We start from the raw sequence: 14770 nt of genomic DNA, 5'->3' as shown, positions 1-14770 counted from the left end.
ATTTATTAATTATATTTTATTACATATAATTATTTTTTTTTTAAATTAATACTTTTATAATGAAATTATTTTATAATTTTGATAATGTTTTTAATACAATATTAAATATTGTTTTACTACTGTATGTTATATTAAAATTATTATTATTTTATATAAAATTAAATTTAAATCTGTTACTATTAAAATGCAATAATTAATAATTATATTTTTGCAATAGTTTAGATAATTTTAGTTATTTTACTGGCGTTTCTCAACCCTAACAAAAACATCTTTCGGTGTCATTATACCAAATACTTGATATTTGTGAAACTCTAGGGGTTTCTGATAAACAAATAAAAAACAAATATTAAATATCAAAATATAAGTTATTATGTGTATGTGTATGTGTATGTGTATGTGTATGTGTATGTGTATGTGTATGTGTATGTGTATGTGTATGTGTATGTGTATGTGTATGTGTATGTGTATGTGTATGTGTATGTGTATGTGTATGTGTATGTGTATGTGTATGTGTATGTGTGTGTGTGTGTGTATGTGTATGTGTATGTGTATGTGTATGTGTATGTGTATGTGTATGTGTATGTGTATGTGTATGTGTATGTGTATGTGTATGTGTATGTGTATGTGTATGTGTATGTGTATGTGTATGTCAGCTACACCTACCCCTGTATCATGAAAACTAAATTTATGTACAGCATTGACCAGTGCCTTTTTGATAATCATCTCGGCCAATTTAAAACCAATACATTTTCGGGGTCCGCCACCAAACGGCAGATAAGCATAGGGATGGTGTGTCTGGTTTTCGGGTAAGAATCTTTCGGGTCTAAACCGTTCGGGATCGGGATAGTTGTCCGAATCGTGATGCATTGAATAGGATTGAATGTGTATTAGTTGACCTTTTTTAATGGTTATACCAGTGGTGTCGGGTCCTCCTCCGCCCAACTCATAATCTTCATTAGCCTCCCGTTCCACTGCTATTGTGTTTGGATACAAACGTAGTGTTTCCTTAACAACTCCGTCCAAATATTTTAGTGATTGTAGTGTTTCGTAATCGTCTACCGATTCCTTTAAAAAAAAATATTATCATAGATAACATATATTATAATATAAATATAAAAAACAGATATACAAAAATAGTGCGCTTATATAGCTTTTTTAGACACTATATTTATTATATATATATAACCAGCAAAAAAAACCGTACGTCCGATTGGTGATGTTCGCCCATGAAATAGTTGGCCACTTCATCGTACAGTCGTTGTTGACAATCGGGATTTGAGGCCAACAAATGTGTTATATTTGATAAGACTGTTATGATATTTTCAAAACCGGCCACAAAAAACACAACACACGAAGCTATTAGTTCATCGTTTGTCAGATCTGTTTAATTTCAAATAAAAAAATATTTAATAATTAGTACAAAAAAAATAAATAATAATAATTAATAATAAAAAATGATATAATAATTAATAATAATAAAATATATAATATATAATATATAATATATAATATATAATATATAATATATAATATATAATATATAATATATAATATATAATATATAATATATAATATATAATAATTAATAATAAAACATATATAATAATTATTAATAAAAAATATATAATAATTATTTATAAAAAATATATAATAATTAATAATAAAAAATATATATAATAATTACTAAATATATATAATAATAATTAAGTTTTTTGTTGTTTGAATAAATAATACAAACATTTTTTAAAACTATCCGTTTGGTTATTATTATTATTATTATCATTACCACTACTACTACTATACTCTCTATATTTTTCCGCGTCTTTATTATCATCATTACTATCAGCGGTCGCGAACTCGGGTCCATCACTACTACTACTACTACTACTTCTAACATTACTTTCATCGAAACAGTCTAACATTAGCTGCAATAAGTCTACACGTTTTGTATCGGGATTTTTGGCCAACAATTTTCGTCTATCGTCTATAGCTTTAAGGGATAGTTCGTGAAAAAATTGTATGACTTGGACATCGAAAACCGATAGTTTCAAATAGTGGGCCAATCGGGGGACAAACATCAGTATGTATAACATGGGACCAAATTCATGGCTTAACAGTTTGCAGGCATTGATTATAATTGGATTGTCGGCGTCCATCAAGGCGTCGACTTTAATGCCAAAAGCTACCTATGTATGAATAACAATAATAATAATAATAATTAATAATACATAAAATAAAAATTACAATAGATAAACTAAAACTAAAGTAGCTAGATTATGTTTGTTATTTTTAAAAATAATTTTTTTTAAAAGGAAAAAACACATTACTACTACTACTACTACTACTACTACTACTACTACTACTACTACTACTACTACTACTACTACTACTACTACTACTACTACTACTACTACTACTACTACTACTACTACTACTACTACTACTACTACTACTACTACTACTACTACTACTACTACTACTACTACTACTACTACTACTACTACTACTACTACTACTACTACTACTACTACTACTACTACTACTACTACTACTACTACTACTACTACTACTACTACTACTACTACTACTACTACTACTACTACTACTACTACTACTACTACTACTACTACTACTACTACTACTACTACTACTACTACTACTACTACTACTACTACTACTACTACTACTACTACTACTACTACTTATTATATGCAAGTTTTACAACAATAACACTTAATTGATTTTTTTTAAATAAACAATAAAAAATCTATTAAAAAAAATATTACTATTTAATCACTAAAAAAAATTCAAAGTAATTATTGGATTGGATGTCATAAACAGGGTTTTTAAAATGACAGGCATAAACAATAGATGCCTAAAAATACCAGGCATTTATGACATCTATTTGGGTATTGCCAGGGGGCAGGCATTTATTTTCGTAAAAACCTGTCAACAACAACAACAACAACAGTACAATTACCTGTAGTATGACTTCCATAACGTATGAACAAAATAGCCGTTTCATGTCATAGCCATCAGCACTGGATGTTTTGCTAGCGATATCTAAATTATGGTCCAATGTTTTCAGACAGTCGCCAATCAGTGGCAACATTTTGCGTAACTTTCCCAATGTAAACGTAGGCGTTATGACCGTACGGACACGTTTCCAGTTTTCATTTTTCAAATTCGGTAACATTTTGTCCATTAATAAACCGGTCGATATGTCCTACAAATAATAATAATAATAATAATAATAAAATTATTAATATATATATTAAAAATATATTCGAAAAAAAAAATTATAAAATTTTTTTTAATAAATTACTTTTGATTAATTATTTTCTTAAATTAAATAAATTAAATAAATAAAATATACTTAACTATATCATATTTACTAATTAACTATTGTTTTTTTTGTTGCTGAATATCTATATTTTTATAGTCATTATATTAAATACTAAAAATTAATTAAATTAGGATTTATTATAAATATAATAATATAAATGAATAGTTTTTTGTTGTGAATAAAAAAATAATAATTATATTATATTATTATTTTTCACTCAATTATACTCGTAAATAAATGTAATTTATATATATTTTTTTTAAAAAAAATGCATGCAATAAATAACAAAATAATAATATATTTTTTAATTAACTTAAATAAAATTATTTTCTAATAAAATAAAAAATAAGTTTATTTATTAATTATTTACCCGTCTATTAGTAAAATTATGAAAATCTTTGACTAAAACATTGCGAATCAGGTCCGGATCGGACAGATATAGTACAGGACGGGTAGATTCATAGACACCGAAACATTTGCCGTACCGGCCGTACATTTCCTGTTCCACTTTAAACCATGGTTTATACAGTCGGGGCCAATAACCGAACGGCGCTGACCGGACTCCCTGTCTCTCCCAATACGTATATTTTGAGACATAGTATCTGTGAGTTAATAAAATAAAACCAAAAATATCGAAATAAATAAAATATGTAATAATAATTATATTTATAAAAAACCTGTAAATTGTATACAAATATATATATACTAGTAGTATATATATATATATATATAATAAATAGTATATATGAATTGTAACATAATTTTTTTGTAAAATTAATAATTACAGTTAAAATTAAAATAGATTTTTAAAAAAATTTAACATACAAACTATACTATATTAATCAATTTAATAATGAATTTATATTGCATTTAAAAAAAATTTAAATTGCAAAATTACTAATTAATATAAATAATAATTAAACAGTTATTAAAATTATATACAAAAATATTTGTAAAAACTAAAACATTTCTATTGGATTTTAACACTTAATAATTATAATATATTAATATATAAATTTTATTTATTTAAAAAAACTCAATTTAACTTATTTGATAAAATATTGCAATTTATATGTTTTTATTATATTATATTATATACAGTAATTGTATAACTGTGTATTAGTTGTTAATGTAATAAATAATGACTATGATCAATTTATTAATTAACAACTAATACAATAATATTATATATAACACTAAAAATAAATTAGGTAAAAATAAATATATAATATTAAAAAAAACATAAAAAAATAAACTTATTAAAATATTAAGATTTTTAACTTTTTAACTTTACTTTTTTTGTTTTTTAACTAACCTGTAAATTGCATACAAACTGCATATTATAACAATTGTTAACGGATTTGATACAAAATTATATAGAAATTGTAACATATTTTTTTAACAACAAAATTTATACAAAATAATTAAACTATAATATATAAAATATTTAAATATATATATAAACAAACAACAATTAACTAATGATATATTTAAATACAATATATATTTAAAAAATTCAATATAAAATGTTGTTTTTCAATTTATATATTCAATATATAAAATAAAATTTTAAGTTTACTACAAGAAAAAAGTTTTAATATAAATATTTTATTAAAAAAACAAATTAAATTTATTATATTAAATTATTAAATAAAAAAATGTGCATTGTCAATATTATATTTTTATTAATTAAATAGCTATAACATAAAAGCTTACATTACTTCATAGTTGTTATTTGACTAATAATTGTGATGATTATTTGGTTTTTCAAAAAAATAAAAAATAAAATAAATTAAAGTAAGTATACTGTATGTCAATTAAAAAAAATATTACTAACAATATATTTTAGAGATTTTTTTGTTGTTGTATAAATTAGTATCTCAAAAATTTTTACTACTGGAAAATTTTATGCAAATAAATACATATAGGATAACATTAAGTGATATATACATTTATTTTTTTAAGTAAACATTTTTTTAAAGTAATATTTTAGTTGAAAATTCAATAATAAAATACTTTTTAAATATATATATATTGTATATACAGTGCCTTACAATTGCATAACTTGATGTCAACTAACTTATAAATAGTTAATAAATAATCATAAAATAATTGAATTTATAAGACATAAATAAAATACTAATAAAATACTAATAAAAACATTTTAATATATAATATAAAAACTTTTATTGCTATTCGTTATATAAAATTACCAAAAAAAAAATTATGCACAAAAAAAATAATAAACAAAATATAGTGTTATATCACAATCACTAAACAATTATTAAATAATAAAATATTTAAAAAGATATAACAGTTAAAGTAATTGAAAATTTTATATAAAATCTAATTTATATAATATAATAGTTATGTTAACTTATTTTGTTGTTGTTGTAGTTTTATTTTAAAATATTATTTATAATTGATATTTTTTAGTATAGCATTATTATTTAATAAATAATTAAATAATTTTTCAAAAAAACAAAAAATAATTACGATTTCAATGTAAATTAATTATTGTATGTTGTATAAATATTTATTTTTAAAAAAAACATTTATTGTTTTAAAAAACTTTACATAAATTTTATTTGTAGATTTTTCACGCATGCTTATTGTATATATATATATATATATTATATTATAAATATTAGAAAAAATATTAAGTTATATTTTAATTTGTTATTTTCAGGATAATACAAAAAAATTATATGTTTATATTAAAAGATAAATTATTTTTACAATACTATATTATATTAAATATTATTTTTCTATTATAGAAGTAACAGTAATTTCAATTAATTGCTATTATAAATCAATGTCATTAAAAAGTTTTAGATATTAGAGAGAGAGTCTTAAACAGCGGCGGCGGCGGCGGCGGCGGCGGCGATGATGAAGTTATTAATTAAAAATTGCAAACAATACATTAGATTTTTTAATAGTGACCAATAGAAAATTTGTAGTTATAATTTTAAACTAAATAAGATTGTAATTGGTCATATTTAAAAAAAATAAATAATTTTATGTTTGTCCAGATAATATAGTCGACTTTTTTTAAAAAATTGGTAAAAAAATTGATAGTTGACTGCAATTTATTTGGCAAAATCATACAATTAATTTTCTTTTTATAAAATGACCAATAGCAATCTTATTTTGTTTAAAAATATCTACAACTATTGCCCTTGATCAATTTATAAATCCAACATATTGTTTAGCAGATAATTGCAATTAATTGCGTAGTCATCGCCGCCGCCGCCGCCGCTGTTTAAGACTCTTTCCAGATATTATGCTTTTTCATTGTAATAAAATTCAAATTTTATTAATAATAATATTATTTTTACTTACTGTAAAAATAATATTATTATTTCGATTTACTGTAAATATAATATTATCAAGATATTAAGATAATAATGAAATATATTTTTATTAAAAATAAAATTTATTTTTAACAAATTTGTATTTATTTTTGTAATTTCCAACAAAAAAATGTTTGAAAATATATGTAATGATAAACTATTGGTAAGTATAAAATAATAATAATAAAATAGTAAAATAAAACTTTTTTTTTAAATAACTAATTAAGCTAGTATGCTACATTTATTATATATATTTATTTTTTTAAAAAAAATAGGATAAACAAATTGTATGGTTTACTACCAGACCAACATTGAGCTCATGTATGCTAAACACATGGTTCGTTTGGATTCCCTGTCTGTTCATTTGGCTATACATACCGTACCTGTTGTACAACTATTTTCTAATAATCAGTAAACATTTAGTAATCATCAAATGGAACTTATATAATACCAGTCGGCTATGTATAGCCATTGCCAGCACCGGTATCCTACTGGCAATGCTAGCGTTGAGTTTGTGCCGCAAATATCAATGGTCGGACAGTCCCTCAAATGCCTACATCATAGCCGTCGCCATACAAACCATAACAAGACTAGCTCTTTGTTTAGTGTTTATCATTCAACGATTATCCGGCATAACTACCAGTGGCTGGATTTGGTTATACCTATTACTGGACACTGTTTTAGGTGGTCTATCACTGGCTATCAATGCCACTAATAATTTACTAGAAAACTATGAATTCATACTCTATTGTATTAATTTTGGGCTAACTGTCTGTCTATTAATCTATTGTACAATTGCCGACCAATTGCCGCAAAACAATACTAATAATACCGACACTACCGACACTATTGATCCCGACATATGTACCAAACAACGACACACTGTTTGTCCCAAATCGGGTGCATCCTATGCATCGCGCATAACCTACCAATGGGTTAATTGGCTACTAATAAAAGGTTGGCTAAACAAGTCACTGGTATTTGACGATCTATGGGCACTGCGCCGGGAGGACAGTACCCTATATAACTATAGGCGTTTTTTGAAACAATGGTCACCGGCATTATCATCATCATCATCATCATCGGCTAAACACATAAAAAACATTAACAATAGTGATAATAATATTAATAATAATAATAAAGTTAATAATAGAAATTTGTTTGCCATTATTACTAAACTTTATTTGCCAAAAATTGTTTGGTCACTACTATTTTGTATACTATCATATTGTTTGCAAATGGTATCGCCTATTATTTTAAAGTATGTTTTCCCCCTGTTTTTAAAAAAAAAAATATATTTTTAATTTAAAATTTTTATTCAATTTAATTTAATTGTTTTTTTCATATATATTAATATATTAGACTTATTAAAAAAGTAGTTTTTCTCAATGATATACCGTATATAAACATTATATGTATTTTCATTTTATGCAAATATTAAATTTTTTTCCTTCTATTATTTACAGCTTAATGATTAAGTTTATTGAAGATCCCGGTGCTCCCCAATGGCACGGCTATGTCTATACAGTACTATTGTTGGCCATCAATGTTATTGCCAGTATTGTCCAGGCAATGTCTAGCGAATATATTGGTGTTACATGTAAAATAATAATAATAATAATAATAATAATAATAATAATAATAATAATAATAATAATAATGAAAATTTCAGATTTTTTTTTGAAAATTTATTTTTTGTTTTGTTTATTTCAATTAGGTTTATGTATTAAATCGTGTCTAACATCAGCCGTCTATCGCAAGTCGCTAGTGTTGAGCAATGGCTCAAAACGGCGCACACCTACCGGCGAAATAGTCAACATTATGGCCATTGATTGCCAACGAATTAGCGGTAATTTATATATAAAATATCATAATAAATGTAGTATTAGTTTATACAGTTTATATGTTTGTGTATAAGTTCTCATGAAACTGTGGGTTCGATTCCCGGTTACACTTCATATTTTATTAGTTGAAGTTTATGTATAAAAAAATTTCTCTCTCTCTCTCTCTCTCTCTCTCTCTCTCTCTCTTTCTCTCTCTTATTGTAATTTTTTTGGTTATAGTTTTTAGTTTCTATTGAATCTTATAGTAATTTTAATTTTTTTTCATATATCAATATTATATTTGTAGAACAATCCGCTAATCTGATTACAATAATATCAAATCCGGTTCAACTAATACTAGCCGTCTATCTTCTATACCTACAGTTAGGTTTGGCCGCATTTGCCGGTCTGTCCTATTTGTTTATAACGATTATCATCAATGTTTTAATCGGTTTATATACTGTACTATTGACTAATCAATTGATGTCAATCAAAGACAAACGTCAAAACTTGATGAACGAAATACTTAACGGAATTAAAGTTTTAAAAGTATTTAAAATTTAATATGGCGTGGTTCACATATTACGCTCGCACTTGAGGGGATGGTGGGGGGTTAGCCAAAGCCCCCCCCCCCCCCCCCCCCCCCCCCCCCCCCCCCCCCCCCCCCCCCCCCCCCCCCCCCCCCCCCCCCCCCCCCCCCCCCCCCCCCCCCCCCCCCCCCCCCCCCCCCCCCCCCCCCCCCCCCCCCCCCCCCCCCCCCCCCCCCCCCCCCCCCCCCCCCCCCCCCCCCCCCCCCCCCCCCCCCCCCCCCCCCCCCCCCCCCCCCCCCCCCCCCCCCCCCCCCCCCCCCCCCCCCCCCCCCCCCCCCCCCCCCCCCCCCCCCCCCCCCCCCCCCCCCCCCCCCCCCCCCCCCCCCCCCCCCCCCCCCCCCCCCCCCCCCCCCCCCCCCCGAACTTTTGCGAACGAGGGGGGAGGGAAGGGGTAGAGACTTTAAGAACGTTCGCATTTAGATATTTTATTTCTTGTGATGTGGGGGGGGGTAGCGGTTAGGGACATACGAACGTAATTTTTTAAATTATTATTTTTATATTTAAAATTAAAATTGCGAACATAGGGGAGGGAGGGGGTCTAGATTTCTTAAAAAGAGCGAACGTAATATGTGAACAACGCCTATATATATTCTAATTATTTTTTATAATAATTTATATTTTATTTATTTATTTTTTCAATAAATTTTTTTTTAAATACACCTCCAGTTGTATGCCTGGGAGGAGGCGTTTATGGGTTTAGTTGAAAAAATTAGGACTAAAGAGTTGAAAAAATTTGTTACATTTGGCCAATCGATTACCGGTTATATTGTATTAAGTTTAACCAGTCCATTTATTGCCCAATTGATTACGTATTGTACGTATGTGGCCATCAACCAAAACCAGGGTGACCATCAAATAGATGCATCGAAAATATTTGTATCGCTAGCATTATTCAATTTGATCAAGGAGATAATGTTTACCTTGCCAACAGCGTTCAATGCAATTACATTGGTATTACACTATAATTTTAAGTTATATTTTTTTTATTTTATTATTATTTTATTTGTTAATTACTAATCTAATTAATAATCAGTTTAGTAATTATTTTGTTTAAAATAGTTTAATTTGTTTCAGGATAATAGTAATATTTAAAAACAAATATTATTTATGTATTTAATTACAAAAAAAATTATTTTTTTGAATACCAATATTTCAATAATAATAATAATAATAATAATAATAATAATAATAATAATTTCAGATTTACGTATCATTCAAACGTATTCAACAATTTCTCAATAGTGATGAACAATTGAATTATATCAATGAAAACAATATATCAAACAATAATTATATAATTAATGTTGAAAATGCATCGTTTAATTGGGAATCGGATTCAATTAATACAAAACCAATTTTACAAAATATTAATCTCAAAGTAATTGACGGCCAATTTGTGGCTATAGTAGGCAGTGTCGGATCGGGTAAAAGTTCACTAATGTCGGCCCTGTTTGGCGATATGGATCTGGTAGGTAGTGATGGTGTTAATGGTAGGGTCAACATTAGATCGGGTATTACTGTCGGCTATGTTCCGCAACAGGCCTGGATCCTGAACAGTACGGTCAAAGATAATATACTGTTTGGTAGACCAATGGTCCGGGAACTGTACGATCGGGTTCTGGACACGTGTGCACTCAGGCAGGACTTACTACAGCTGTCCGATAGTGATGAGACAGTGATCGGCGAAAAAGGTGTTAATCTGAGCGGTGGTCAAAAACAAAGAGTCAGTTTAGCCCGAGCTGTCTATTCAGGTGCCGATCTATACCTACTCGACGATCCATTGTCTGCCGGTATTTAGTTAATAATATATATATATATTTATATATCATTTAAATCAATTAAAATTTTGTTTTATTTTTTTTTATTTAAGTGGACAGTCATGTGGGCAAACATATTGCTAGAAAAGTACTCGACTCGAGAACCGGTATTATCGGCAATAAAACCCGTTTATTGATAACAAATCAATTGTTTGTATTACCCGATGTCGATCTGATTGTTGTACTAAAAGACGGTATAATTAATAGTATCGGTACTTATGATTATCTATTAGAAAATGATAATTATTTTTCCGATTTAATACAACAATATTTAGCTGATAGTAGTAGTGATAAAAATCCAGATAATAGTAATAGTGATGATAATAATAATAGTGATAATAATAATAATAGTAATAATATTGATTCAATTGATACTATTGTATTAAAACCCGACAAAAATAAACCAAAAACATTGACTAATGAGGAAACGGTAGAAATTGGCCAAGTTAAATTTAATGTATGTACCCAATACATAACAATTATAATATCTAGATTAATTATTTAATTTATATATATATATTTACAGTATATTTACATATATATAAATATACATAATTTTATTTAGTGTTATTGCTTTTACATAATTTATATGAAATTTTAGTTATATTTTTTAAAAATAAATTTTAATAAAATTATATACTGTATAGTATACAGTGTATATACTGTACTATATATACCGGTACATTTATATATATATATATATATATATATAGAGAGAGAGAGAGAGAGAGAGAGTACAGTATACTGTATATAATTATAAAAAATATATAAATAAAATTTCATACAAATAATGTAAAAGCAATGACACTAAATAAAATTATATATAAAAATATATACAATATTTTAATTTTATAATATAATAAAAATTATTTATATATTTATTTATTTATATTAAAAAAAATTAAAAATAATAATAAAATCTCAGTTATATATGAAATATGCTAAATATTTTGGACCGTATTGTTCACTGGGTTTCCTATCGACACTAATCGCTTACAATGCCTTAGTGTATGGATCATCGTTTTGGTTGTCCATATATAGCAACCATATTAGCCAACCATCATCATCATCATCATCGGGCTCAGGAATCTCTACCCACTACTATTATTTGGCCATTTTTAGCTCATTCATTGGCGGTAATATTATTACATCATTGGCCAGCCGTTTGTTTCTAGTCTACGGTATCCGACGGGCCTCAACCCGACTACATCGGCAATTGTTGACGAGTGTAATGCACGCACCGATGAACTACTTTGATAGGACACCAATTGGCCGTTTGATGAACCGTTTTGGTAGCGATACCGATGTATTGGATCGATCGCTATTTTTTACTATCAAGTAATTATGAATTATTATTTATTATTATTAAAAATTTTTACAAAAATATATATTTTATTTTTATGTTTATTAATTATTTCTTTTATGTATGATATTATGTGTTTTAAATAATTTTTGTTTAAACAAATAATAAGTTATCCTTTTTTATATATCTATATCTATATAGACATAAAAATAACTAATTTTAATTAATTAATTATTTAATTATTATAAAAAAGTTTAACTACAGATACTTTATTACAATTGATTGGTATGATAATAACCATATCGATAAAGACACCATTGTTTTTGGCACCACTGGCACTGGTAGCTGTTATTTACTATATAGTCCAGGTTAGATTATTATTATTTTTTAAATTTATCTAAAAAAAATTGTTTAACTTTTATTTTAAAAAATAGTTTATTTACATTAAAACTTCACGACAACTAAAACGGTATTATAATATATATATAATTATTATTATATATACTGTATATAACAACAAACAAAATAATTGTTATACAGTTTAGAGTCGACCACCCGATCGCCAATATACTCCAATTTTGGCCAAACATTGGCCGGTGTGTCCAGCATCAGGGCCTACGGCTGTACCGATCGGTTTATACGGGAATCCGATAGACTAGTAGACATCAATCAGATGTGTCTCTATCCTAATGTCGTAGCAAACAGTTGGCTACAAATTTGGTTGACATCGCTGAGCAATTGTCTACTATTTTTTGCCGCCCTGTTTGCCGTACTGGGTAAGGGTAGGCTAACCGGTGGCGACATAGGACTATCCTTATCCTATGCAATGGCTTTGACAGTCTATTTGGGATTGTTTATCAAAACGTTTGCTCAGTTAGAAAACAATATGGTTTCAGTCGAGCGTTTAGATGAATACTGTAGACTGGAAACTGAATCCGATTGGCATCGATGTGATGATACGGATGACCACCCGTTACCTGATAACTGGCCCGACAGGGGAGCCGTTAGGTTTGAGAGTTACGGTACCAGATATATGGTTGGATTGGATTTGGTTCTCAATGACATTGATGTCGATATTAAACCGGGCGAAAAGGTTTGACTGATTTAAAAAAAAAAATATTTATAAAAGCTTTATATATATGATATGATATGATATATGATATAAATAATATAAAGTTTAGAAAAATAAATAATATAAAGTTTTTTTTAGCTACCGTTTAATCACAAACAAAAAACATATAAGTAATTAAAAATTATTTAACAAAAATAGATTTTTGTAAGTTTTTTCTTTAAAAAAATAAACAGTTATATAAAATACAACAAAATAATAATAAATTATAGTTAATTAGCTAAATAAATAAATAAAATTTTACTTAAAGTATTACTATTATTACTTAAATAAATTTATTAAAATAATAATAATAGAAACTATAGTATAATATATTAAATATTAAAATGAATTTATCTATGATTTTGTTTTGTTTGTTTGGCTAACAGATAGGTATTGTTGGCCGAACCGGTGCTGGAAAGTCGTCGCTAACGTTAGCCTTGTTTAGGCTCATTGAGCCAGCAATGGGACGGATAGTCATCGACGGTATAGATATCGGACGATTAGGTCTACACGATCTGCGTTCACGGCTAACAATCATACCTCAGGAACCGATACTATATTCGGGTACAATTCGTTCAAATTTGGATCCGTTTGGCCAGTTTACCGACGATCGTTTGTGGACAGTATTAGATCAGTCGCATCTGAAAGAGTTTGTTGCCGCCGGCGATCGGGGACTCGACTGGCCGGTAGCCGAATCGGGCGATAATCTAAGTGTTGGCCAACGACAGCTCATATGTCTTGGTCGGGCTCTGTTACGCAATACACGTGTGCTTATCCTCGACGAGGCCACGGCTGCCGTCGACGTCGAAACCGATTCACTCATACAGCAAACCATACGCCAAGAGTTTAGCTCATCCACTGTCCTGACGATTGCCCATCGAATCAATACAATTATGGACTCCAATCGGGTATTAGTACTCAACAACGGACGGGTAGCCGAGTTTGCCGAACCCGATGTTTTGCTGGCAAACAAATCGTCAATTTTTTATTCACTGGCCACGGATGCCGGTATTATTTGATTTAGTTATAATAATAATAATAATTTTTTAATTTTAATTATTGTTTTAATTACTACACATTATATTCAACTATTTTTAGATAAAATTAATTTATTATAAAAAAAATATTTTGTATTATCAATGCTCTATACTTTAATATATATATATGCAAAAATAATTTTAATTACTAATAATGTGTTTTACTTTAAATTTTAGTTTAATTAATTTTTGTACTACTGTATATTTAAAAATTTAATTAAGCTAAAAATCTAAAGTAAAATACATTATTATCAATTAAAATCATTTTGCATATATATATATTGTACAGTATTGTATCAAATATCCGATACAAATATAATAAATAATAGTGATGTTTAAAAATATTAAATTCAATAAACAAAAAAAACAAAATACTGGTATATCATATAA

General features: G+C 27.8%; 3 protein-coding genes and 1 long non-coding RNA gene across 4 annotated transcripts; 3 read left to right on the top strand and 1 right to left on the bottom strand.

Moving 5' to 3' along the window:
* Positions 1-237: 237 nt before the first annotated feature.
* Positions 238-4714, bottom strand: LOC128957426 (cytochrome P450 3A11-like; the record flags this gene model as incomplete). The annotated part of the gene is made up of 7 exons (XM_054303183.1): positions 238-321; positions 664-1065; positions 1205-1380; positions 1739-2186; positions 2981-3226; positions 3717-3948; positions 4662-4714. Coding segments are annotated over 7 exons (1641 nt in total), but the record flags the coding sequence as incomplete, so codon positions are not given.
* A 5836-nt stretch (positions 4715-10550) lies between these two features.
* On the top strand, positions 10551-12104 carry LOC128957425 (ATP-binding cassette sub-family C member 2-like). The gene is made up of 3 exons (XM_054303181.1): positions 10551-10902; positions 10983-11123; positions 11971-12104. Exons 1-3 carry the CDS (start codon positions 10551-10553, stop codon positions 12102-12104), a joined length of 627 nt encoding a protein of 208 aa, XP_054159156.1.
* A 99-nt stretch (positions 12105-12203) lies between these two features.
* LOC128958022 (uncharacterized) lies at positions 12204-12692 on the top strand. The gene is made up of 3 exons (XR_008484551.1): positions 12204-12267; positions 12486-12600; positions 12667-12692. It is a non-coding gene; the product is annotated as an uncharacterized LOC128958022 (long non-coding RNA).
* Positions 12693-12791: 99 nt separating this feature from the next.
* Positions 12792-14362, top strand: LOC128957424 (ATP-binding cassette sub-family C member 3-like). Its single transcript, XM_054303180.1, has 2 exons — positions 12792-13325; positions 13730-14362. The coding sequence occupies exons 1-2, from the start codon at positions 12906-12908 to the stop codon at positions 14360-14362; spliced, it is 1053 nt and encodes a 350-aa protein (XP_054159155.1). The 5' UTR covers positions 12792-12905.
* Positions 14363-14770: the final 408 nt, after the last annotated feature.

Source organism: Oppia nitens, unplaced genomic scaffold (genome assembly GCF_028296485.1).
Source record: "Oppia nitens isolate AA-2021 unplaced genomic scaffold, nextdenovo-longstitch-racon4-pilon3 scaffold3_pilon_pilon_pilon, whole genome shotgun sequence".
NCBI lineage: Eukaryota > Metazoa > Arthropoda > Arachnida > Sarcoptiformes > Oppiidae > Oppia > Oppia nitens.
This window is presented reverse-complemented; position numbering and strand designations above follow the sequence as displayed.

What these genes read in the sequence shown, in the direction of transcription:
- LOC128957425 (XM_054303181.1), top strand. Translation starts at nt 10,551, where the DNA reads ATGTCGGCCCTGTTTGGCGATATGGATCTGGTAGGTAGTGATGGTGTT. An exon ending in CGACGATCCATTGTCTGCCG is followed by an intron (nt 10,903 to 10,982) that starts GTATTTAGTTAA and finishes TTTTTATTTAAG; the next exon opens with TGGACAGTCATGTGGGCAAA. An exon ending in GATTGTTGTACTAAAAGACG is followed by an intron (nt 11,124 to 11,970) that starts GTATAATTAATA and finishes GTCCATATATAG; the next exon opens with CAACCATATTAGCCAACCAT.
- LOC128957424 (XM_054303180.1), top strand. Translation starts at nt 12,906, where the DNA reads ATGTGTCTCTATCCTAATGTCGTAGCAAACAGTTGGCTACAAATTTGG. An exon ending in ATATTAAACCGGGCGAAAAG is followed by an intron (nt 13,326 to 13,729) that starts GTTTGACTGATT and finishes TTTGGCTAACAG; the next exon opens with ATAGGTATTGTTGGCCGAAC.